Below are 27,100 nucleotides of genomic sequence, written 5' to 3'. Positions count from 1 at the left end.
TTTCAGAGTAAAAACTCCTCCCTGCTCTCAGCTATCGGGGGTAGCTGAGAGATTGGAGCAGACCTGCTTTGGAAGGCAGGATCAAAATCAGCATCGCTCCTGCCCGTTTAACCCCAGAGGCATGGCCTAACACATGCTTGTCCCTTTTACACTGGCAGGCAATAATACACTGCAATACAGTAGTATTATGTCATCTTTTGATCACTTTTAGAATAAAGTTTAAAACTCCCAAGTTAAAAAAAAAAAAATAAATAATGAAGAACCCAAAGTAAAAAAAGTTACACATATTTGGTATTGCTGCGTCCATAATGACCAACTATAAAGGTATTACCTTATTTAACCTGCAAGAATTGCTGTTTACTATACATCCTGCCTTCAAATATTTTTTTCTATAAAAAGCGATCAAAAAAGTTGCATGTACTCCAAAATGGTGCCAAGAAAAACTAAAAAAGTCGTTCCGCCAAATATGTCGGCAGAAAAAAAAAAAGTTAAGGCTCTTAAAATATGGCAACAAAAACAAATAATTTTACAAAGTATTGTGTAAAAGTAGGAAACCATAAAACAAATCAATAAGTCCTGCCGCAATTGTAACGACCCGCTGAATAAAATTTATACAACACGTTAGGCGTAAATTTAAGATGCAAAACAAGAAAAGCGACAATTCAGTTTTTTTTTCCATTACCCTTCTGCAAAAAAGTTGATAAAAGTTAATCAATAAATTATACACACCCCAAAATGGTGCTATTAAAACAAATACAACTTGTCCTTATACAGCTATGTCGACGGAAAAATAAAAAAAACTATAGCTCTTTGAATGAGGTGATGGAAAAACGTAAAAAATTGCTTGGTCATGAAGGTTTAAAATACCTTTGGTATTAAAGAGTTACCATACGTAAACGTGAATAATCATCTTGCAAAATGACGTCACTCCTTTTTTAATTAGCATATTTTAAGAGGCTTTTTTAAATTCAGCAGCATAAGAAACTTGCCTCGTATGACCTACACAGCGTATTTCCAATTGAAATCAATGCAAAACTGTTTGCAGGCGTCTTTCAAGTTTATTTCGGAGCGATACGTTCGTTTTATGCTCCAAACTACGCCTGAAAACTAGCTGTGTGAACATGGCCTTATAGTGCTTATGGTTGAGAAGGTCAGCTATAGAGAAATTTGACAAGCATATGTTAGAAAATTAGCATCCAATGCCACACCGAAAGTCACTCGACTTTTAAGTTCAACCTTAGCGGCTGTTTATGTGCAGAGGCTGCACGGCTGTATTGGAATTTTTACGCTCGTCATAAAAGAAAGAGGCAAACCCACACATACGCTTTACATTTACGTAATAATGCATGTCTGGTCATCAGATGGTTGTGTGTTATTTTAGAACTTCCTATGAATAATCACTACCCCAAATAAAAAGCCTAAATTCTACCCTAAACAGGAGAAGGGAATAGGTCGTCACACCGATGTGCATGTGAATTAAATTATTTTTATTTTCAATCAATCCATCTCATGGGTCGCCCAAAACGTTGCCACAATTTGCAAAATTGGTGGTGCGATCCAGGAGATGAATTGAAAATAAAAATGGAATTCACCTGCATATCGGTGTGCTGACCTATTTCGTCCTCCTGTCTATTGTGTGGGTGGTAAGGAAGTATACTAAGAGGTCCCGGCACCTGGGAAATTTTTTTCATCACATTGTGCTGCCTGCTCGACCAGTATAAATTGTAGTCTAAGGCGGAGTACAGACGTTGCAGATTTTCATTGCGGATTTTACCCTTCGCACTGCAAAAGCGTCAGATCTGCAATGAAATCCACGATGATTGAACTCCGCCTGAAACTAACGTACAATAGCAATCCACCACTTCGCTTTCACATGTAACTGAACTTATTGAGGAGGTTACAAAGAATAAAAATGATGATACCCAGAACACTTTCTACTAAAACACAGAGATAAGTGAATGTGCCCTTTTCTCTTAAAGGGATTGTCCAGTTTACAAAACCCATTTTCATGTATTAGGAAATTGGTTAATAGAGTAGGGTCATGCCTGTTCAAGACCCCTATTTTTTGCCCAGAGTAAGGAGCGGTTACATAGATTGTCTCTTGCTTTGGAGGACCGGTCCTGCATTACACAGCCTATTGATGTGAATGTGTAATATGTAATGCCTAATTTCCCCTGTGGTGGTGCTGCAGGTAAATTGAACACTTACTGACAGATTTTCCTACAGATCGCCGCTGATTGTTGGGGGTCCCAACAGGGGGAGACTTTGAGCTCAGCTTATTGTCAAGGGACCCTCTAACAAGAAGGATTGTCCAAAGCGGAGAAGCTCTTTAATGTACTTAAACCTCAAGTATTCTCTACAAGCGCTTTTCCTTTTAGTTAACTGCTCTAGTTAAGTCTTGACTTATAAATCAGTTTCCTCTGAAGAGTAATTATAAAGGGATTTGGCTTTCTACGCCCAGAGGAAAGAGACCAGGATAAAACACGATGCAAAGAAAATGCCAATATCAATATTTTATACGAGTCTCATTCATCTTTCCAGAGCCAAGCTATAGAACGGGGAACATGCAGCCATGTCATTGCTTCACTACTGGGGTCTGTCGTAATTCACTGATTTCTTGTTTGTGGTTTGATCTTTTTATATTTTTAGAATATAGACATTGCTTCTCTTCAGATATTCACAAAGCCGTGCACACAGTCTGGAATTAAAAAAGGAGCTGTCTCACCAGCATGACTCCGTTCCATATGCTTTAATAGGGAATAATGAGGTCATAGAAGGGGGCATATCCCGCCCAGGACCCTCCCTCTATTAGCTACAGAAAAGAGCCAGTGACAAAGTGGTTCTCGCTTTGGTGGACCCTGCTCATCCATGGATTTCAATGCCCGGCCTATAATTCTATATTTCCCCTGCAGCAGCCTACAACTGGATATGCTGTAGTCATATTCACCATCTTTAAAGAGTCTCTGTCACCACATTATAAGTGCCCTATCTCCTACATAAGGAGAACGGCGCTATAATGTAGGTGACAGTAATGCTTTTTATTTTAAAAAAACAATCTATTTTTACCACTTTATTAGCGATTTTAGATTTATGCTAATGAGTTGCTTAATGCCCAAGTGGGCGTATTTTTACTTTAGACCAAGTGGGCGTTGTACAGGGGAGTGCATGACGCTGACCAATCAGTGACCAATCAGCGTCATGCACTCCTCTCCATTCATTTACTCAGCGCATAGGGATCCTGCTAGATCCTTATGTGCTGTCTTATACTAACACATTAACGATACTGAAGTGTTTAGACAGTGAATAGACATTCCATGGGAATGTCTCTGCACTTCCTCTTTAAGTGATCCTGTCTCAGAATAGAAGATGTTCTGACTCCTTTCTATTATAGCCAGCATTGGACCAGATAGATTAGCCTTCACTCCCCATGCACGTCAATGAGCTTTGTGCCCGCATGACCCTGTCTATGGTTTACTGGTTGTCCTCCTTTTGGTAGGTATTAACCACTACATACCGGGAACACCCCACAAGTCCTGCTGTTTTGAAGATGCTCTGACCCAGTCGCCTAGTTATCACAATTTGGTCATTATCAAAGTTGCTCTGATCCTAACACTTTCCCATTTTTCATATTGCCAACACATCAACTATAAGAACTGACCATTCCCTTGTTAATATACACCCCCCCCCCCTCTCTGACAGGCACCACTGTAACAGGATAATCAATTTTATTCACTGCACCGGTCAGTGGCTTTAATATTATGGCTGAACGATGTATATTATTTCTATATTTCTCTGCTAGATCCACATAAGCTACTGGCCATATGCATGTTGCCTTTTATTGAGGAAATTGTTCATTCCCTATTTGAACCTCCAACCATTTCCTACCAATTTAGCTAATAAATGGTTTGAGCTGAATGTAAATACTGCTCTGGAAAACATCAAAATTAATATTCAAACAACTTCTCATCACTGCAGCCACCAGGAAAAAAAATCTACACAACAGATCACTACATGGCAGATAAATATGTAACTTCACCTTTGATGAACCGATCATAAACCTACACATTATTGTGTGTAAAGCAGCAAATACAACAAACAAAAAACATTTTATATATCAGAGATGCTTCCTGAAGAGGGAATATAATAAATACAGCTGGGAATTTAAATTCCTTCTTGTTATCCCTGAAATCAGTCAGCAGAATACAAGCCACTATATATTACATGCCGGCCTTTCAGATGAATGGCCGGTCTTGTAATGCATGGAAGGGCAGTGAAAGCCGCCCCCATCCCCTCTGACATCTTTACAAGTCAACCATTTGAGGATAATCCAAATATACAGAATATGGAAGTCATTACATTGTCCCCTAATCACTGCCAATATGCACATTTAACGGTAGCCACAGAAGACGGCCGTGTATCAATAATATCGAAGAATAGGGATTTTATTGTTTTATGCTTTCTACATGGTGCCTAATGAGCACCATGTAGAAATGTCATTTCTCTGGTAATTTTGAGATTGCCTACATGAGCAAAGGAGACTTGTTTTTGAGGCAGTGGGGTACTTTATTTAGCCAAAGTGCAACGTTTCAGCTCCTATTGCCGGAGCTTTTCTGAAGAAAGACAGGCCTGAGAAAGGCTCCGGCAATAGGAGCTGAAACTTGGCACTTTGGGTAAATACAGTAAGCCACTTTTTTTCACTTATTCTACGGAGTGCTGCCTGAATTTTTAGTCCATACATATACGGAACATTGGTCTGTTCCCCAGGGCTTGCACCCACACGCTGCCTGTGCTGCTGTTCACTGGTCATTATTTGCCTTGTTTCTTTCTTTTACAAATGTCCACTCTAAGGCTATGTTCACACGCTAGACTAAAAACATCTGAAAATACGGAGCGGTTTTCAAGGGAAAACAGCTCATGCTTTTCAGACGTTTAAGCCACTCGCGATTTTCGCTGCGTTTTTGGAGCTGTTTTCTATAGAGTCAATGAAAAACGGACCCCAAAAACGTCTCAAGTATCATCCTGCACTTTTTTCCCAGCCGTCTTTTTTGAAAAACAGGCGCGTAAAACAACGGCCCGTCGGAACAGAACGCCGTTTTTCCCATTGAAATCAATGGGCAGATGTTTGGAGGCGTTCTGCTTCCGGTTTTTCGGCGGTTTACGGGCCGAAAAACGTCCGAAAATAGTCCGTGTGAACATACCCTTACACATACGTTGTTAGGGGCGGGTTGTAGAATAGGATGAACATGATCCTTCACTACTGGATATAACCTGTAACGTCAACGTGTCAGTTTGTATACTTGCAGCCTGGCGTTGGTATAATGACATTATACACTATAGGTTCTCTTTACAACTAATCCCTCATTTACTGCATGTGACACGTGAAATAATCTACTAATAGTAAAAAACAAAGACAACATCGACATAAATAATAATAAAAGATATTATAGCCTTTGGATGTCTTCTGGTGTGGGATATCAGAGCAGTGGAGGAAAGTAAACAAATAGTAATAATAAATGTGTATAATATCAATGAGTGCATAGAACTACTTACATTCTTCATATAGGTCATATCTGGCCACCTGACTGGGCAGGAAACGGCAGCCGGCACCAATCGCTTCAATGTGGTCGTGCTGCAGTTCCCTGCTCAACGGGAGGTCGGGGCGCTGCTGTGCAGGGAAAAACTGAAGGGGTCTCATAGCCGTGTCCCCTTAGTTGGATCAGTGGGGGTCCCAAAGGTCAGAGCCCCACTTATCAAAGTGGGAAAATCCCTTCAAAGGAGTTTTTGTACTAGTGTAACACAAGGATATAGCCGTTTAAAAGAACTGCGACTACAGGAAAGGGTGTTGTTTTATATGTAGTCTATGTGCAGCCGTGATGAGATTAAAGGGATATTCCCACCTAAGCAAGAGATGATGTTGCTTGCCTTATGCCATCACTTGCTGATCATGGGGCGCGGCTTCTGGAACCTCCACCAATCACAAAAGCCAAGGTGCTGCTGTGCAGGGAAAGAAACCTACGGCCGCAGCACTCCATATAGTGCCACAGACCCTCCAGCCTACTGATCGTGGAGGTTTGGCTGCTGGAACCCCTACTGGTCAGAAAGTGATGGCACAGCCTAGCAATACAAGGGTCTGTGGTGCTAAATATAATTGGATTTGATGCATCAATATCGTACGTGCTTTAAAATTCCTCCGATCATAGGAAAAACATGTAGGGCAATGCACATGATATTTCTCACAATAAGAATGCTTCATGTAGAAAATAGTTTATATCATGAGAAATATCGAAAGAAACCGCTCTCCTAAAACGATGTGAAAGGAACTGCTTGAAGAGGACCTGTCCACTCTCCTGATAGGTCTTTAGTTTATTCTTTCATTCCCTATGAAATAATCCTGGAGCATCTCATCTTAGAATAGTGGTGTGCCGTTCCTCTGTTATTCCTCCTGGAAACGTATGAATTGACAGCCGGGTGTTATCATCCTAGTCAATGGGATGGACAAATGACACCCAGTTGTCAATTAAATTGTTATTTCATGGGGAATACAAGTATTTCATAAAACAGACATGTCAGGAGAGGTGACTGCTTTTCTTTAAGGATACAAATACATTTTTTTTTTACTGTCCTATGGAATATTTGATTGACTATTTAAAAATATGGCTATATGTGCCTGATAAATTTCACCATCATTTACAAGTCATCTTATTTTTTTCAAGGATTTAGTCACACGCAGACGCCACCGTTACAGGTACGAGGATGGCAAAGCCAACCCTAACAATTAAGCTCTGTACTCCTGCTTAATACCAATTCTATTTATAACACATTGCTGAACGCGTCTTTCAGCTGACAAATACCCAGAATCACCAGGAGCCCCCCATGTGCATATCAAGCTCCAGCAACCCCACAACATTCAATACTTTATTAATAGTGGAACACAATCATCGTGTTTGATGGAAAATCTGGGAGCGCTTTTCCCATACATCACGAGCTGCTGGGCGCTGACCGTGGTTACCCTCTCCCCACCACTGGCACTGACCACAGAGCGATCAATGCAGGCAGAATTTTAATAGACTTTGAAATACTGACTAGAAAGGGAAAAAACTTCAGAAACCGAAAACACTCCCGGGCTTATCCTTTCTACACATTTCTAGAGATTTAAATAAGCTTGTTATGAAGCAACATAACAAAAGCCGGAGCCCCTGCACCATGAGAGCGCACTGGGGAGCAGCGGAGAATGAAGACTGCACAAATCCCTGTACTGGTCTCTGTGTTGTGAGACTCCTATTTAGTGATCAGACAACATATCTGCCTTTCATCCATGGCTGCGGCCATGCGCTGCGGTGGAAGTGATCTCAGTCTAGCGGGGCATCCTTGCTCATACACAAATAGCAGAACAGATATATGTGTAGTGATATCTGTTTCCTTGCAGAAATCCCAGTACATTTTAGTTTACAGGAAAAAGGTGACCTTCAGAACGGGATATTAACCATACCGAAAGGAAAAAGCAGGAGAGAACACCGCATTTATTACAGGGTTAATAACCCTTATTCAACCCTGGCATAACAGGAAAGCAGTGAAAGTGTGGCACATAACCTGGAAACACTTGAGCAGGTAACGCCAAAATAACACCAACCTCTGTTATATCGACTCCGCTGGACAAACTTCAACATCTAAAAATAAAAGCATTTAGAGGAGCCCTGCAAGAGAACCTGGACACAGAGTACAGTAAAAATCCACACGTTCCCAGGTTACAGGGTTTGTGCCAAACACATTGCCCCAGCAGACTAAAACTGATCTGTGATAACGGGAGGTGGCAAGTGCCAACACTAACACATCCCATGGGTCCTAACTTTCTAATGGGGACTTGCCTGAGTGCTTAGACCAAATTTTAATGCAGAATAGAAGAAAGTGTAAGAAACAAAATGCATTTTTTTTGACTCCACATCTTTTTCTGGACACTTGAAAGAATTCTGTTGCATTTTGCTTGCAAACAGGTTATTACTAAAATACATAGTATTAGGGTGGATTCACACTGCGTTTTTAGGGGCGTTTTTTGCTGCATTTTTAGGCCAAAACCACTATAGCCAGATGGTAGCTTAAAGTTCATAGGGAAATCTAAGACACTACAAATATGGCGCTCTTTTTAGGTGGTTTATTTTTAAAGTTTTTGTGGAGTCAGTGGTGTTTTCCCAAAATCGCAGCAAGCCTGGCTCTGGAGGAGTTTATGTTTTTTTTGCATCATTTGGTGACATTTTTGTCCTCCTAATGTCTTACTCACACAACAGGGTCCCGCCCGAGTGTCGGTCGATAAAATCGGCCGTTTTTCCCGGCCGTTTTGCATTAGTTTTGCATCTGTTCCGGGCCGGGCATATCTGGACAGTGACATCAGGGGAAACTCCTGAAGGGGAATTCCCATGTAGCCGGTGATTCCACTTCAGGAAAAGCCCCTGTCGTCTGTGTCCAGATATGCCCGGCCCGGAACAGATGCAAAACTAATGCAAAACGGCCGGGAAAAACGGCTTCTCCTGGTGTGGAATCCCCAGTCACAGAGTGTTTGGGGATTCCGCTTCAGGAGTTTCCCCTGATCTCACTGCCCAGATATGGAAAGAGACATCAAGCGCTCTGTCCAGGAGCGGAATCCCTGAACACACGGGGATTCCGCTCCTTCAGGGAGCTAAAGTGGGGCTAGCACATAGAGCAGGGACGAAGCTACAGCAGTAGCAGCCGCATCAGCTGCTAGCGGCGCCATCGGCCATGGTAGGTGTCGCCGCTAGCAGCCGCTATGGCTGCTATAGCTGTAGCGACGCCTGAAGAAGCGCAAGGGCGGAAAGGAGGCTGATTCGCCGGGCCAGGACGATTTGGGAAGGGAGCCAGCGCAGCGCCCCCTTCCTGCTGTACACCTCAGCCCTGCCACACAGTACCCCCGCACATAGCAGAGCAGGGACGTCGCTACAGCAGTACCCCCACAGTGTTACCTCCAACATACAGCGCTTCTTCTGAATGGGATACACTCCTCCTCCTCACATGCACTCTGTGTTGTGAGGAGGAGAGAGCGAGCGACGGTAGACACGGCCAGCACTCGGGACACATTCCGGTGATGGCCGTGTATTACCCGGCCCCATAGACTTTTATGGGGGCCGGGTAAATGGCCGAAAATAGGGCATGTCCCATTTTTTGACGGACGGTTTTCCCAGCCCGTCAAAAAATCGGTCGTGTGAATAGCCCCATTAGGAGTCTACTGTTCCTACTGCAGCTGGGTGACGGCCGATTTATGAACGGCCGTCACCCGGCCGTGTGAATAAGGGCTTAGGTTTTCTTTATTTCCTCTTCATAAACTGTGCAAACAAACAGTGTTTTTTTTTTAGTGTTGTGTTTTTTCAAAAAAAAAAAAAAAAAAAAGTGCTGCAAGAGGAATCGCTGCAAATCATGTGATTCAATGTGAAAATACCTATAAAACCTATATATATATAAAAAAAATTAAAAAAAAGACGCATGTAGTAAAAACTATTAGAATTCTTGTGTGGCATTTTTGTAGCTAGTTTGTTGCTATGGAGGCCTTAGAATGTTTTGAGCTTTGACATATTATGCGGCTTGTGACCACTAGATGGCATAGTGCTACTGCAAAAAAAAAAAAGCTGCCAAAATAAAGCCTACAGTATATATCAATTATATATAGCACTGGTAAAAAAAAAAATTACATTTATTTGTAAAATGAGTCATGTCTAATTAGTATCCATAACAGTATTAATTTAGAGTTGTAAATGTTCGGACCATATCAGTTAAAATCACACAAGTTAAAGTTTTTTTTCTGGGACTAATATTGATGGGCTATTCTAGGATAGAATTGTTTGCATAGGCTCAGTACCTATTGTGACTATAACTGTTCTGAGTTGTGAGTGGTACATCTGTTTGTGTATGTAGGATTCTCAGTATCTGGATGAGATCGATCATATGTATGACCAGCTTTGGGACATGACGGTATTAGCGGACCAGAGACACCAGTCTGTGGACAGATCTGCCAGCACAGGGCAGGATGTTTCTGGTTATTTAATACTTAGACATATTTACATATTTTGTGCCTAAAATAGACAGAAGGAAAACAATTTTGTTGAATTTTCTTAATTAAAGTTTGGAAAATAAACCTAATTTAAAATATTAGGAGAAATGTATTTCATGGAAATGTTGTAGAGCAACCACATCTTTTCTTTCCATAATAGAAAGCAAATGTCAATTAGTATTAATTGTCAACACTTTAGCAAGTTCTTTTTATAAATAGGCCACGGCTGCCATCTACTGGGCATTTCAAGAACTACATTCTGCTAAAGTTTCACAGGAAAAATTGAAGTGGTTCAAGGTTCACACACTGTTGTATTACAAATCCGTTCTTTATGTATCCGAAACACACTGTGCATAAAAAAGTCTATGGGCCATACTGTACTTCCATATTGATATTTATATGTGAATATCTCCGTAAGGAGACAGGACGGGACCATCAGGACATACGCACTAATGCGCCGGTCCTGACTCCCTATGGAGATATCCATGCAAGTCTTCTCTCCCCCGATATTAGTATTTTAATGCCCTTCAGTTTTTGTATTTTGATTGTGATACTCTGCAGAATAAACACCTGGTGAGGAAGGGTTCAGTTTAATCACATTGATTGGTTAACTCATTAATGAAAGCCTTAAATATACTTGCACTTTGTATATCATGTAATGCTTGACAGACTTCTGCATGAGTCAAATCGTCGCATGCATTTTTGGGTTGTGTTAGTAAACACTTGAGTTCTTTGCCACATGGATGCGATCATGGAGTTTCTACTGGATGCCACTGTATATGGACAGTCATAACTGGAGCCTACCCGGGAAGAATGACCCCGTTCCAGGACCGAGGGAGGGTGCTGGGATTTATTGCCCAGACATTGCTCTCCGGGATCCTGTCACAGCTCCCCAAGATCCAAGTGCAGGTGATGAGATCTGTCCTATAATATCATCAATCTCCGCCAGTAAGTCTGAATAGTGTTTTAGGATGTACTGCATTTTTCTTTAAACAACAGGATGCCATAGAGTCTACTTTGTTGTTTTACGTCTTTTTTCCAATTTTAGATCAATAGAGAAAACTGATAGCCAAACGTGATTTTTACATGCTATGCTGCAATGTCGTTTTCTCATAGATGCATTTTTTGCGGCAATTGTTGGAGCTGCTACTTTAAAATTAAAAAATAAATAAAAAAAACAAAAGCAGTCACCCAGTTGATTTGAAACCGTGTCAGAACCCGTACGTATTATCACGGTTTATGTAGTAGTGGCGCAACTTTGTGCATATAAGGCTGCATTCACACGAGCGTGACAGATTGTAAATCTGGCCGTGTGCGTTGCGTTATGCATCAGTGTGCTCTGCGTGTGGCATGTGGGTTTCCACGCACTTGCAAACGCGTCTCATTTTTTAACGTAATTGATACGTAAAACACGGATGTGAGTCCCTGTGCTGTCCGTGATTTTCACACACTCATTGACTTCAATGGGCGGCTAAGTGCGTGAAAACGCACCAATATAGGACATGCAGAGAGTTACAATGGACACTCGCTGCGTAAAAACGTACGCATGTGTGAATATCCTCAATGGATCCATGTGCCGTGCGTTGTTTCAACGCACAGCACACGGACGAGAATCACGCTCGTCTGAATGAGCCCTTAATGTTCTCCATCTGTGATACGTGGTAGGGGGAGATGTTGGTAGATCTAGGATTATCTTAAAGCACTCTCTGGGACTACAACATTGATGACCCCCACTTAAAACAATGAAAAAAAAGTGTAGCGTACGACATTTTAGGGAATACGGCGCATATCATACTGCTAGTCCTGTTAAATCTCCTTTATTTTGCCTACATGGTTTTTATTTTCTTTTTTGCTTTTAAAACCACATAAATAAAACACCTACAAAACGTTTGCATTTTTGTTTTTTTCATGGCGTTTAATACACTGGCCAACATTTATCAAGTGTCATCATTTTAGCCAATGTCTAACTGAAAGCTAGGCCGACTTAGGGCCTGTTCACATCACCGTTCATTTCCGTTCCGGGGTTCCGTCGGAGGTTTCCGTCAGGTGAACCCCGCAACGGAAAGTGAAAGCACAGCTTCCGTTTCAGTCACCATTGATCTCAATGGTGACGGAAACATCGCTATGTTTTCCGTTCGTCACCATTGCGGCAGGTTTCCAGTTTTCCGACGGAATCAATAACGCAGTCGACTCCGCTATTGATTCAGTCGAAAAACCGGAATGATGACGAACGGAAAGCATTAGCGAGGTTTCCGTCACCATTGAGATCAATGGTGACAAACGGAAGCTGTGCTTTCACTTTCCGTTGCGGGGTTCACCCGACGGAACCCCGGAACGGAAATGAACGGTGATGTGAACAGGCCCTTATTGACATATGGAGTCTTAAATTTGTTGCAACATGCGCCCATGCATCAGTCATTACATTTCATGCTGTCTAAAATTGCGACCCCTTTTTTTTTACGCCGGGGTCTGTGTGGACTAGAAATTCTTCCATACCTAGAACATGCTTGATTAGAAAAAAATCACTGACTACAAAAAAAACACCACAAACCAAAAGACTTGGCTGCAGCATTTTAACCAAACAATAAAGCACCTAAACACAGTTCATGAAGCCGACCGCCATAGAGTTCATAAAATACACCATCTTCAATAAAATGTGAATTCTCAAACAAAAATTTTAATTTCCAATCTGAGGGTATGTTCAGACGACAGCGTCCGTAACGGCTGAAATTACGGGGATGTTTCCGCCTGAAAACATCCCCGTAATTTCAGCCGTAACGGCATGTGCAGACGCTTGAACGCCACGTCCATGCTAACCATTGGAGTCAATGAATAACGGCTCCAATTACGGCCAAAGAAGTGACAGGTCACTTCTTTGACGCGGGCGTCTATTTACGCGCCGTCATTTGACAGCGGCGCGTAAATATACGCCTCGTGTGAACAGACAAACGTCTGCCCATTGCTTTCAATGGGCAGATGTTTGTCAGCGCTATTGAGGCGCTATTTTCGGACGTAATTCGGGGCAAAAACGCCCGAATTACGTCCGTAATTAGTGCGTGTGAACATACCCTAACAGAGTATTAGAGGTTATGGAAAACATACGTTTCTATCAAGTCCTACATTTACTTTACTGGTAATGAAGTAATTTCTCTTACCGTATCCCAGTCTATGCTGCGGAAGAAGGTATGTGACTTAATATCAGTAAATCCTGTCTGAGGCTGGCATCCAAGTCTGTCTTTGGGATCCTACAAATGAAATGGAAATATAGAATGTAAGAAATCAGATGACACCAGGTCAGTATTTGAAGCAGAGGTCAGTGCAGCGTTCTTTCGATTATTTCCATTAATAATGTCCAGTTGATGGTTGTGCCGGTCAACACCCAAAACACGTCCATTAATGTGCAAAGTACAGAAGGATTGGGGGAAAAGCAGCAGCCCCGTTCATGGGCTGTGTAAGGGTATCGCTACTATACTACAATGCCAGACATGGAGGAGGAGTGACACTATTTCTGGAAGCAACCATAATTTTGTAAGGCCCCATGCACATGAATGTGCTTTTGCGGCCACAATTCCCCCGAAAATCCATGCGGGAATTGAGGTTCCATTCATTTCTATGGGCCCATGTCCTCGACCGTGGTTTCCACGGTCCGTGCATTGCCGTAGAGCCTGGACAGCAAAAAGATAGGACATGTCTTATTACGGCCGTGTTTTGCGGTCCAGTCTCATAGAAAATAATGCACGCGGCCATTTGCACGGGCCGCGATTTGCGGGCGACTCGCGTGTGATGCTCGCTGCCGGTCGACCCGAAAATCACAGCCGTGCACATGGCTGCGGTCGTATGCATGAGGCCTTAATCTTCTACAACCCTTTTAACTTAGGCCTCACGCACATGAATGTGTATTTGTGTCCGCAATCCAAACGCAAAAATGCGGATGAGTTACGGATCCATACACACGAACATGGTTTACTCAGGACAAGTCATTTTACAGTCCACAATTGCGGTCAGGCTCCATTGAAATGCACATCTTTTATGTGCATGGTTCGTGATTGCGGACGGCCCGTGGATGACACTCCGCGGGCCGTCTGTGGCGTAGTCAGGGACTGTGCACACAGCTACGGCTGTGTGCACGAGGCCTTAGAGGAAAACAAGCCAGTGAGTGCTCCAACACCCCGAGCAGCCGCATACATCTTTGCTCTAGTAAATGTTTCCCGTACTTTGGTCAAAAAAAAGTGGCACTACTGCTGCATCATTTCCAGCCAAGTGTAAGTTTTTGTTTGTACAGTGCAGTTTGATTCTTTTCTAAATTTGGAGTGTGAGCTTAAATTTTCCTCATTATTTAAAACACGTGGCACCGACAAAATTTTTGCATAGATGTCCCACGTTACACTGTTCCACACGTCAATGAGTCACTATCAATGCAAATATTTTGACATCGAAGTCTTGCACCATTAGGCCCTGTTCACACAGAGTATTTTGGCGCGGAAACCGCTCAGCAAAACTCGTCAAAAAACGGCCGAAAATGCCTCGCAGTAAAAAGAAGCAACATGACCTATCTTGAGGCAGTTTCTGCCTCCAAAACCCCATATCAGTGGGAGATGGGAAAAAAAACGCCTCGATGAGTGTTTTGACACGTTTTTGTCAAGCCACTGTGCAAAAAACGGCTGGAGCAGATTTTTCCTCCTGCAAAAAACTCAGTGTGAACTAGCCCTTAGAAACAGAATCCAGTGCTGTGTGGTGAAATCCAGGATTATTCTCTAAACAGAATTGCACGGGGGATACGAAGGAGTAAACTATCATACTTTTTTTATAATACTATTATAGTAAGAATCGGATGTGTGATCCTGGGGACAGGACTGCAGGGAGAATGTGTTACTTATCCATTGTGCTGGTGACTTTGCTGAACTTACCTTATTTAAAAATCCTTTTAAGACATGAGAAGCTTTCACAGACAGGAACCTTGGAATCCTTATAGGTTTCTCTAGGATAACTGATCACATAAATTAATAATGGTTAGTATTTTACCAGTGTCAAATAATGATCAATGTCACTTTTTCGGGTCTTTTTCCATCGCTACGTGTCATTTGCAAATTTCCTCTTAGCACCTTATAGTAAGATGCTAGTAATGCGCTCAGCATTGAGACAATTAGATATCTCCCCACTTCTGCTCCCCTAGGCACATAGAGTAATTCTGCAGCCGCATCACCGTCCTCCCTATTTTCTATATTACTGTGTAACTCGAGATCATTTTTGGAGAATGATGCGGTTTCTGAACGTTGACTGTCTGACAGCAGAGAGAGGAGAACTAGAGGCTGCTGGAAGATGAGGTTGAGGACACTTTCCCATAACACGGTACAACGTTTAATATATTCTCATGTACTAAAGATTTATGCAAAATCGACAACTTTTTTAATAAGTACACTTTAAAATGACATTCTGATTGTTTTCAGCCTATACAGACCTTGGAAAAGATAATCTTCAGTGTTCATGTCTGGATTGTCAGTAATTATATCGAACGGAGATCTTCCAGCCATCATTTCAAACATCAAGACACCGAGTGCCCACCAGTCCACACTGAAACCTGCCACAAAGAGAAATAGCAAATGTTATCACAGCTGTTTAAAAACATATTAGGGCCATGTACACGATCGTATTATTGACAATAGTTATAAAGATCCGTAATAAGGCGCCGATAGCCTATGGGCTCATAATGTACCTCCATGTCTATTTTATACGGATGCAAAATTAGCTCTCATCTAGAATGAAGAAAACTGTCTCTCTAGCGCCACCTATAGATAGCTCCCTTGTAGGTCAATGTCCGACTAATTAAAGAGCATTCAAAACAGGACTAGGGATATCAGCCAAACCAGAGACCCCCATCTGTGGAGTGCGGTTTTGGACTTCTTGCCTCATCAGTACAGAGTAGGGTTCTGGTTGGGGGGCTACTTTTAAAAGGAAGTTACACAGAGGTTTCTTCTTACAAATACAGACAAAATCTGTGAAAAAAAATAATGCATTGCGTAACATTGCATGCTGTATTACGTAGGTATTCTACTCTAGAAGCTTAGCTTCTACTGTGCTATATAAAATAATGTGTATTTAAAAAATAAAAATATATATTTTTCACAGTTTTCAGAATCATTTAAATAAAAAGGTCATTTTCTCATTTTGTTCTTCAGCGGAGTGGTGGATAATTAGAGGAGACTAAAACATGGGACATTACCTCAAGAATATTTAGTTGATCAATTTCTGCAGAAAAGTAATTAATATTGATTTACTCATTCATGCAGCAAGGAATTAATAAGGTCAGATGGGATTACTAAAGATTAAATTCCAGATCACACTCGTTGCGATTACTCACCATACTCTTCTCCTCTGAGGATTTCAGGAGCAATGTAATTTGGCGTTCCACAAAAAGTGCTAGTCGTGTCTCCTGGCCCTAGGCCCTCCTGTAACAGATGGGTTGTATGCTTTTATATACAGATGTATGTGACCATCTTATACACTATTCCAACTTCCAAACAAAAAAAACAACATGTTGAGAACTGATTATTCTCACTAGTAACAAAGGAGAGAATATAAACATTTATAATAAAATAAATTGCAGAATTGAAATGCGTCAGTGGCTTCCAAACTGTAAGGCCTCATTCACACAGCAGTATTTTGCTTTGGTAATTGTTAGCCAGAACCAGGAGTGATTACAAAACATGAAAGAGCCTTTAATAATACTGACTTTAATAATGCCGTCTTAACGAGGACTAAGGGAATTAGGAGAAGTGTTGCTAAGGGTCTTGCCTAAATCTTAGCACCCCTAGCTGTCATCTTCATATAGTATGTATTTCTGCAAGGTTTGATCCATCAATTACATATCCAAATTTCTGGGTACGGGGTCGTTTGGAGAAAACACAGCCGTCCATGACAACTGCCGAATATACAAACGGTACAGATGCAAAAAGAGACTCAAATTAGCCTAAATGGAAATCGCTGACAAAAATAAACTTAAAAAGGTCATTAAATAAAGCAGAAAACATTTCTTCGTAGAAACAAATCGAGTAAACCCACCATGACAACAACTACAATAAGCTACAATTACAAATGTTTCCCAAATCCATGACAAGATAGGCAATGAAAAGGCTTACAATTATAATATTAAGTTCACCATGCCACCCTTTATCAGGGTTGGACTGCGGTGGACACAGGTTCTGGCACAATGGACCCCTAGGATCCGGCAGAAGACAACCCTATACGTGGTTAATTTGAAGAACATTTGCTGCTAAAGACAAATTTTATAGGTTGATTAACAAATAACTAGAAAGTAATTAAATGTCCTAAGTGCACAATGATAACGTCATTTAGAATGTAATTATCAGTGGACGTGCACATGTACTCTATAGATTGGCCGTAGGTTCTCCGGTGGGCCCAAGAAAACCCAACACGGCCCTGCTCTTTATCTTTATACTACAAAAAAAAAAAACATTCATGCCCATGTTCCTCTCACCTTACACATGCCATAATCCGTTAATTTGATGTGACCTTCTGCATCCAAAAGAACATTGTCAAGCTTTAGGTCTCTGTAAATGATCCCCCGTTCATGCAGGAAGTTTAGGGCAATACAGATTTCAGCAGCATAAAACCTAGAAACGAGAACGCAAGCAATTTAATCCTCTGGTAATAATTGGAAGATGCTTAAGGCTGCGTTCACATCTCCCGTACAAAAAAATGCCGAACAAAATAGCGCAGCCTGCAGCGCTATTTTGTCCAGTGAAATGACGGAAACTCGATGGACTTCATAGTCAATGGGGTCCATCGAGCACGGTTTGTGTCGGTCATGCGACAAATCAGTCACTGCCGTCATTTTCGTTCTACTCCTATGATGGAGAGATGAACAACAGGGATGTGAAAAAAGCCTAAATAATTGCAGCTTCACTAATATAAAAAAGCCTGATCATTGCCCATTTTAGGTATCAAAATACTGGTCAGGAGGTTGAAAAGGCTTTTTATAAATGTAGTTACTAAGTTATAATCAGTCTGTTTTTTTCCACCAGAAACTACAGACCCCTTAAGAAAGGGTATAGCAAGTAATACTGAGAGATGGCACCTGCGTAGGCAAAGACTCAAGGTAAAGCTTGTTCTACAACAGCACTCTAGTCCAAGCACTGTAAAACAATCTGAAGAAGTGGTACCAATAGTCACGTATGGTATATTGTAATGGCTGTACGGTGGAATGAGTTTGAGCCTAATCTATGTATTATAACTGCATTATCTTCTCTCTATTTAGTCCTTAAGTTTCCTCCTAAACTCCAAAATAGCACATTAGATAATTTGGTTAAACATCCGGTGATATTGCTAAATGCACCTCGATTACCTCTCCCATACAACCAATGTCATACCTGGCGTGTTCCTCAGGGAGTTTTCTTTGTCGTTGCATATGAAACATGAGGTCACCTCCATTTACATACTCTATAACCAAAAACAACCTAAATGCAGAAGAAAAAAAAATAAAACCACAATAAGCTAAAAACGAAAAACCTTATAGGGTAGAAATTACAAAGCAACTCTCTATACTGAGTGTATTGTAGAGATGCCCATACACACTAGATAGACCCTGCTGAACCCATAGATTTAGACTGACAAACTAATATGTATGTTCACACAAAGTATAAACACTGCAGATTTTCCACAACTGATTTTGTTACGCAACTATTATTGGGGTAAGAAGCAAACTACTAGCGAAGCATCACAGAATACCAACCATTACAGAAATCAGTAAACCGCTCACATTTTAGACACAAAATAACATCTGACAATTTGCCTTAATATAATATTCAGTGATGTACGTATTCAATTGGGTATCTTGGCATGCTCAGACAGATTAGACTATGTTCACACTTGTGCTGTGGCCTCCATTCATAATAGAAGCCAAGACACTCTGCCGGATGCGTCGTATGTTGGATAACACTGTCCCCCGATGAACCTCATTCACTTATATTGAGGTCCGGCAAGATTTTGCAGACTACTGTATGTGGATACAGCCATTTACCCATGCACATCCATTCAGCGAGTCTACAGTCCCCTTACTGTATGGACATGTGTAAAACATAACATATCTGTACAGCACAGTCCAAGAGATCTCAGCTCAGGACAAGCATCGCCATTAATTAATCCCGGAGAATCCCTTTAAGATCTTGTGCACACAAGTATATTTGGATGTTGTATGGACCCCAAATGTGCTGCCAATAGAGTTCTATGGGCCCCTCCGTGTGCATCAGTATTTCACACAGAGGTACCAACATAGACTGAAAAAAGGGTTCTTACTACAGACCCATCCTGCTGTCTGTGTGTACTATAACAGCTAATGGCTCCGGTTTCCCGGTCACTTTAATAAATAAATCGGGGGTTGTGATAATCCCATACAACCCATTAAGGGGGTTGTACAGGATTAGAAAACTTTAGCTGCGTTTTTCCAAAAATTGTGCCACATCTGTCCATGGGTTGTGTCTGGTATTGCATCTCTGCTCCATTAAAGTGAATGGCGCTGAGCTGCAATACCACACACAACCTTTGGACAGGTGTGGTGCTATTTTGGAATAGAGCAGCTACGTTTTTGTAATCCCGGGTATTAGAGGGGAAGATATCTTACCGACTTGGCGTCTGGAAGCAGGAGTGCAGGCCAACTAGAAAGGGATTATGGGAAGCTTGCTCAAAGACATGCTTCTCTGTTTGAACCCAGTCAATATCCTAGAAACAAGAATTATATAGATTATAAAATATAAATAAAAAATCTACACATAAAAGTGATGAAATGCACAGTAACAAAACTTAAAGAATACAGCAAGTCAATCCAACACAAACTAGCAGTATCTAGATGGATTCACGCCATTCTCCCATATATGAAAGATGCACATATGGAGATTGATAGCGCTGCAGAAGAGACTCCCTTTTCAATGTCTGCCACGCTGTCTTAGCTGCTCATCAAAATTACATTTTACATGGGTGGATCAGCAAAAACAACGCAATACAAAGCATGCCTACTGAACAGAGACCGTGTGCCATGAAGATTGCTACAGACTGAGTAAACCTTCGCTAGGGTGCTAGAGCGTGGATTGGAGAACTGGCACACCATCTAATTTAATAGTAGAAAGTCCATATATCAAATAGCTGAAGTCTAGAAGGGCTAAAGTAATCTATATGGTTAGAAAGAGTAACTGATGTTCTAGTGGGGAAAATAGCAATATATTATATGTACACACTTATTGTGTGACCCTAACAGTCTTACAATCAGACAGCAGCTTGGTTGTCTGTTTCTCCTGCTCATGTAATGTGTATGACTAGCTTAAAGACTCACTACAGTTGCAAGAAAAAGTAAGTGAATCCTTTGGTATTACCTGGATTTCTGCATTGATTAATAAAATGTCTGATTGTGTTGGTCTATAATTGTGATTTAGATAATTTAACTAACAACACACAAACTGTTGTACTGTTCAGGTCTTTTATTAAGCACATTGAGTAAGCATCCAAAGTGCAGGAAGAAAAAGTGAGCCCTTGAATTCAACGCCATGGTGACACGTGACATAACTGTACGTCCCGGCCGTGAAGGGGAAATATGTAATGGGCTGAACCCGCTCCATCCTCCGTGGGTGTCGGCTGTATGTTACAGCAAAAACTTCACTGCAATGGCTGGGATCGGAGTCAACGCTGATCCCGACCGTGAACCACTTAGATGCTGCGGTCACATCTAAGCCATTAGAAAGAGGGGAGTCCCTCAATCATTTCTGTTTTTTTGGTCATCTGACCTTTAAAATTATGGGTCTAAACAAAATTTGTTTTTTTAAAAATAGTTTTTTTCTGTGTAAAAATGAGTACATCATATAAAAGAATGAAAAAATTTGCTATTGCCGTAATCCTATTGACCTGCAGGGTAAAGTGAACGCGTTTTAACTGCACAGTACACACGAAAAACACCCCACAGATTTTTTTTTTCCAGTTTCAGTACATCATATGGTACATTAAAAACTACAACTGGTCCCACAAAAAACAAGCCCTCATACAGCTATGTCAACAAGTTATGGCTTTTCGAATGCGAGGAGAAAAAAAGTGAAAAACCGAAAGATAGCTGCGGCGCCATTGGGATAAAAAACAAAACCGTACCTAACAATCAGAAAAAAAAATGCATGTACGTCCTTGTATTTTTGTAAACCATTCCCCTGTCTGAACGTGGCCTTATACTATATATTATAGGGCCTGTTCACATCACCATTGCCCTTCTGTTGAGGGGTTCCGTCTGAGGTTTTCAGTCGGGTGAACCCCTCAACGGAAAAGGCAAACGGAAACCTAAGCTACCGTTTCCCTCACCGTTGATATCAATGGTGACGGAAACATTGCTAAAGGTATTTGTTTGTCACCATTGTGACGGGGTTCCGTTGTTTTGACAGAATCAATAGCGCAGTCGACTGCCTAAGGGCCTGTTCACATCACTGTTCGCTTTCCGTTCCGGGGTTCCGTCGGAGGTTTCCGTCGGGTGAACCCCGCAACAGAAAGTCAAACTGAAACCACAGTTTCCGTCACTATTTGTATCGATGGTGACTGAAACATTGCTAATGGTTTCCGTTCGTCACCATTCCGGCAGGTTTCCGTTTTTCCGACTCCGCTATTGATTCCATTGTTAAAACGGAAACCTGCCGGAATGGTGACGAACGGAAACCATTAGCAATGTTTCCGTCACCATTGATACAAATCGTGACGGAAACTGTGGTTTCAGTTTGACTTTCCGTTGCGGGGTTCACCCGACGGAAACCCCGGAACGGAAAGTCAACGCTGATGTGAACAGGCCCTTAGTCTGGCTAAGCAAATGCACTATAAAGCAAGGTTTATACAGCTCAATTGTAAAGGAATGACCTGCAACTCTTATTTTTCTTTTTATCCACCTCCAATTTAAAAAACAAACAAAAATAAAACATAAAATCAGCGATGTGTGGCCAAAGGCCGGCATCAGGCAGCATTCTGCCAGTTGCGCTTTACTAGCTCTTTTAGACAACAAGTCTTTACAGGGCAACAGGCGGCTCAGCCCTGCACCATTAGAATTATCTCTTGCATGACAAACATGAAGAGAAGGCTACTTGGCGTTAAGGCGACAACTCAGAAGAAAGGGACAAAAGATTTATTGCAACAATTAAGGAAGTATTTAGAGGACAGTGCATTATCGGGCCAGCAGAGGCTATCCTGCAGGATTGGAAGGACAGATCTGTTGAGACTAATATATATATATAACAGATTAGTCACCGATTACCTTGTCAAACACTCTGACACCAAGTTACACCATTATTTTTGCATCAAGCTTAACAAAGTAAACATAACCTCCATTGTAGGACACACATGAATATCCCAACTGGCCCATACACATATTCAGCAACCTGCTGGCCAAGCTGAAAAGCTTAAGCAGGGGCCAAGGATGTTGTCAGAGCAATGCTAGCATGGCTTCCTCGGTTAGGATGAAGAGGAACATTATATTTAAGAAGTCTGAACCAACCTCTTCATCGTGCACCAGCTCCTTCTTCACCACCTTCATGGCGTACGGCTGGTCATTCTTTTTTAACCGTACTAAAAGGACTTTGGCGTAGCTTCCTCTACCAATCACTCTGAGGAGATCAAAGTCCTGAAGGCTAAGTCCCTGGGAGATTTTAATTCCATCCATTCCGTCAATGACGGGTTTGAGGTCCTGAAAATATTAAACAAATGTTAAGGCTGCAAGCACTGTATATGATAATCCAATATAATGATGCCTATTGAATGGAGACCACCAATATGTATCGATAGCAGCACAGTCCATTACAATAGAGGCCAAAAAACGGAGTGTGCATAAACCAGCTGTAGCCGCTATAATAGAGACAATTTCAATATAGAAAAGCCAGAGCATTGAGGGGAAAGTGCAATGTGGAGAAATATCAGCAAATCTCTGACAGCTCTTCAGTCTGACTAGGTACCATTAGACTTTCAGGCGAAAATCCATGTATTCTACAGGAGTATCATGAAATTGCTTAAAGTGAGTGTCCACATTTTAACACGGTTGTCTTTAGATGCAACATTCTTTTGATTCATTTCTAAATGTATCTTTACAGTAGTTGGAGCTCCAGGGACAACAGATAGCGCTTACTGCAGACTGGTTTGTGATTGATTTCAATATATAAATCATTATGCGAAAACTCCCCCTTACTGGCGGCGGCAGCGGACATCCAGTATTCTATAATTTTACTCTATGTCTATGCAGGGGGTTTGTTGCGCTGTATAACAAAAATTGAGCACCAATCCCTATAAAGATATATTGACAAATTAATTAGCTTATCATTTTCGACCTATTTAGATTAAAAAAATAAATAAAATCACAAAATGGTATTCAAGTGGGGACCTTCACTAAAACAAATCACCATAAGAAAAACAGTAACAATATGCATTACTTAAGTTATATAGAAAGACCTAATAGAACTGCCCAATAAACAGCAGTATGTGCTTGACTTAGCTACAGATCCATATTCAAAACAGTTATCTGTGGTACCTAATGCATCTTCTAGTGCGGCCTCATAGAACCCCAACTCTAGTATGGACTCCACCATGAATACATTATGGAGGAGTCCATACTAAATCTGCAGTTGGTATCCTATTTGGCACCTCTTACCTCAGACACATCCTTCCGTGATTCAATTTTTCGAGGTGGAGGGATAATGTTAACTAGAAAATAAAACAAAAAGGCAATTAATACAAACCGAAGTGCAAGTTTACCCTCTCCACATCGCTAATCACACCACAAAAATAACACAAACCATTCCAACAAAAAAAGTGCCAGTTCTGATCATAAGAACTGATCACATACCACAGGTTTCTTTTATACAGGACAGGGATTGATGAAAGGTGGATTTATACAAGCGGCTCAAAGTGTCCTACGCTGTTAGAGACTGTTTCTGCGCATAGGCTGGATCAGCGGCCTTCATTGGTATGTCGTTATTTTTATCATTTTCGTGTTAATTATCAATTCAAGAAAAACGAAATGGTTAATTGCTATTCACAGTAAAACTGGATTGAATTTGTAGATCATTGTAGTATAACATACCGGGTAACATGCAGCCATAAGACTGATCATAGTGAAGTGAACAGACATATTTTTGAGACTGTAACGCAACGTCACTATTTAAAAAATAAAAAAAAGAGAACGTGTGTGATGCCTGTGAAAGTTTTCAGAGCAGTTGATTACACCGACTATTCATCTCCTTTTTACATCTAACCAGAGCTGTACAAAAAAAAATAAAAAAATGAATCTACACCTCCAGAATTCATTGTTACATAATACACCATACACTTGTCATACAGTAGCAGGAGTGAATCTTGGTGAGAATTGTCCAGTGCAAACAGGCATTAAGCTGGCCATACAGATTCGATTATTTGAGGTGTATAGGGGTGTCCCGACTCCCCTGACAGATGTCAGGGCAAAAGCTGAATTGGGCATGTTGGATTTTAACATCCCTGATCCTTTGTTCCCGAAGGAGAGAAGTTACGGCCAGTGGTTTCTGACAGCGGCTTATTCCCTTCTCCCCATTGAAAAATTTATGGGAGTTGGGTAAAATATTTTGTTTTTCAGATGACCAGAGGAGCACGTCATGATTGATAACCTGTGCCACGGAGATAAAGCAATCTTTTCCAAATGACAGAAAACTGTTACATCAGTTGCAAAACGTACCAATCACTTTGGAAAACGTCTCGACAGATTGTGTTTTTCATAGACATGTAATTGTATCATAGATAAATAGCAATTTTCATTCTGATCTGAATGAAAACACACTAAACATCTTTGTATTGTGGGTAAATATAAAACGTCTATTTTTTTTAAATCCACAAAATATGAAATAAAAAAAAATTCTGTAATCGTGTACCCGCCATTTACAAAGTCATTTCACTGTATATCGGAATAAAACTTCCAATGTGAACATATCGTTCCAAATGAATCTTGCATTTAACTTTGGTTGAGGCTGATTTCTCTAGGAATTATATAATTTCAAAGTATCAGTAAGCCATTTTCACATTATGAGCAGCGACTCCCACCTGCAAAAGCATGGTGTTAAAAGCGGGGGACCAGATTGCTATACAGCGTGGAGACAAGAGGTCCCCAGTGTTATTGCGAGACAGCTCATTTATAAAAAATATTCCTTCCATGCTGCTGGGCTTCTCTACAGACATGACGCGAATGGTTGATGTGAATAAAAATGACAGCTCTCATGCTGCAAGTGTAGCCATGCTAAAATATGTAGAGGATTTATGTAATTTTATGCTATACATCTTCCACATAAGCATTATATTGTGGTTATATTTACTTTAGTACGCTCACATTATGGCACTGACACATACAGTCCTGACTAACATTGAGAGGACAGGTCACTTCCTCCCACAAGACCAGATCACTCATCCTCTGCTCCTGTGATGGGATTAGATAAATGGTTTTCTAGATCTTCACATAAAGGGGTTTTCTGGGAATACACATAGTTGGCTATGCATAGGATTGGTTATCAGGGTGTGATTGTGAGGGTGATTTACCCTATATCTTTCTTAATGATATTTTGATTGCAATCACAATTTTCACACTACAAATTCGACCAATTGCCAATTTGACCAATTCATGCAAATAGATATCGACAGCACCACTGGAGCAAGTGTTCTAAATCTAGATTATAAGGAGCTTTGGCTCATCCCACAAAAGGGCAGTTTCCAATTAGTGGCGGTGATGTCTACTCTGTAATTAACATTGATCCTCTACGGCTTTTACGGTCTTTTCATAACTAAATTACTAGTATAAATGTCTAACCAGAAGTCACCAATTAATCTTATGTATGGAATAAGCTCTTGAGTTGTGCTCTCGTCTTATATTATTCACCACAGAACCATAATGATTAATTGCCTTTCTGTGAAAGTGGCCCTAGTGTGTGAGACCGAGATAGGGAAAGTAGATTGTGGGACAGGGACTGAAGGGAGTTCATACAATCTGTATGCAAAGTTGTAGAGTATGTTGGTGCTATACATGAAATGGTAAATGTCATTTATCCAGTCATTTCCTAATGACCTATCCTTATCGTGGGCCTTCGATGTGTCAGAAGGGGACGCGGTACTCCCTGGACCCGAGACAGTGCAGCTCCCTATCCATGCAGCGGTGACTGGTACTGCAGCTTCGCCCCAGTCACTTGATGCTGCGAAACCAGACACCGCAGCACGTGGGTAGTACCCCAGTGAAGAAGTAACAGCACTCCAATTAGCATGGCAGCCTCTTTCAACCAATCGGAGGTGATAGCTGGTGCCATCTGATCCACACAAATCACATTGATGGCCTATTCTAAGCAGAGGCCATCAATGTTGTTCTCCGGAATAAACCTTTAATAATTGTTAATTAACTGTTAATGTTGTCCGGTGGCTTGAACGAGACAGAAATGTGAATTCACCAGTTATTGCGTCTTTAAAACCATGAGAAGCAAAGTGCAGACAATGACGTGCCGTAATGTACTAGAAGAAGCACAAAGTCACTCAGCCATGTAACAAATCCTTCATGTGTTCTGTCTCCGTCTCATACCCAAAGACCTCCTTAATAGCTTTCTAATTGCTTTAGGCAAGATGGGGGGGGAAGGGGGGGGGGGTAGGGACATCACAACCAGAGACGCCATAATTAAATTACATTTCCTGTACCAGCGATGCATTTGGGCTTACAGGTTATCTCTACAGACCTGTGCACAACTTACTTCCATCTGTTTCTTCAGGGGGGTTATCTCCCTCGTCACTTTTATCATCTACTCGCGGCTCCTGAAAAGGCATGACCGGATCCTGTTAAAGACACAAGTTACAGGTTACAATTTCTACCCCGTGAAAAACATTCACAAGACATAGAAAGGACAATAAAACCTAATCTGACTTTCCCTTGTGGTTCTAGACGCTGTATTAATGTGCTGGCCTCATCATGACAATGAACAGCTCAAAACACATCTTCAAATCTTTTAGAAGAGGTTCATGCTCTGGCAAATATAA

The 27,100-nt window shown here is 41.2% G+C and overlaps 1 protein-coding gene across 4 annotated transcripts in view; it reads right to left on the bottom strand.

Moving 5' to 3' along the window:
* Nucleotides 1-27,100, bottom strand: part of PRKCZ (protein kinase C zeta) — a 160,478-nt gene that overhangs the window by 8,019 nt on the left and 125,359 nt on the right. For 3 of the 4 annotated variants that reach the window (XM_075839642.1, XM_075839644.1, XM_075839645.1), the window contains 10 exons: nucleotides 26,803-26,899; nucleotides 23,721-23,773; nucleotides 22,578-22,766; nucleotides 19,692-19,789; nucleotides 18,442-18,528; nucleotides 17,550-17,685; nucleotides 16,413-16,500; nucleotides 15,513-15,632; nucleotides 14,962-15,041; nucleotides 13,210-13,299 (listed from right to left, as the gene is read on the bottom strand). In XM_075839642.1, coding sequence (XP_075695757.1) covers nucleotides 13,210-13,299; nucleotides 14,962-15,041; nucleotides 15,513-15,632; nucleotides 16,413-16,500; nucleotides 17,550-17,685; nucleotides 18,442-18,528; nucleotides 19,692-19,789; nucleotides 22,578-22,766; nucleotides 23,721-23,773; nucleotides 26,803-26,899 — 1,038 coding nt within the window. The remainder of the gene's footprint in view (nucleotides 1-13,209; nucleotides 13,300-14,961; nucleotides 15,042-15,512; nucleotides 15,633-16,412; nucleotides 16,501-17,549; nucleotides 17,686-18,441; nucleotides 18,529-19,691; nucleotides 19,790-22,577; nucleotides 22,767-23,720; nucleotides 23,774-26,802; nucleotides 26,900-27,100) is intronic. The other variant, XM_075839643.1, reaches the window with a different exon arrangement.

Source organism: Rhinoderma darwinii, chromosome 10, assembly GCF_050947455.1.
Source record: "Rhinoderma darwinii isolate aRhiDar2 chromosome 10, aRhiDar2.hap1, whole genome shotgun sequence".
NCBI lineage: Eukaryota > Metazoa > Chordata > Amphibia > Anura > Rhinodermatidae > Rhinoderma > Rhinoderma darwinii.
This window is presented reverse-complemented; position numbering and strand designations above follow the sequence as displayed.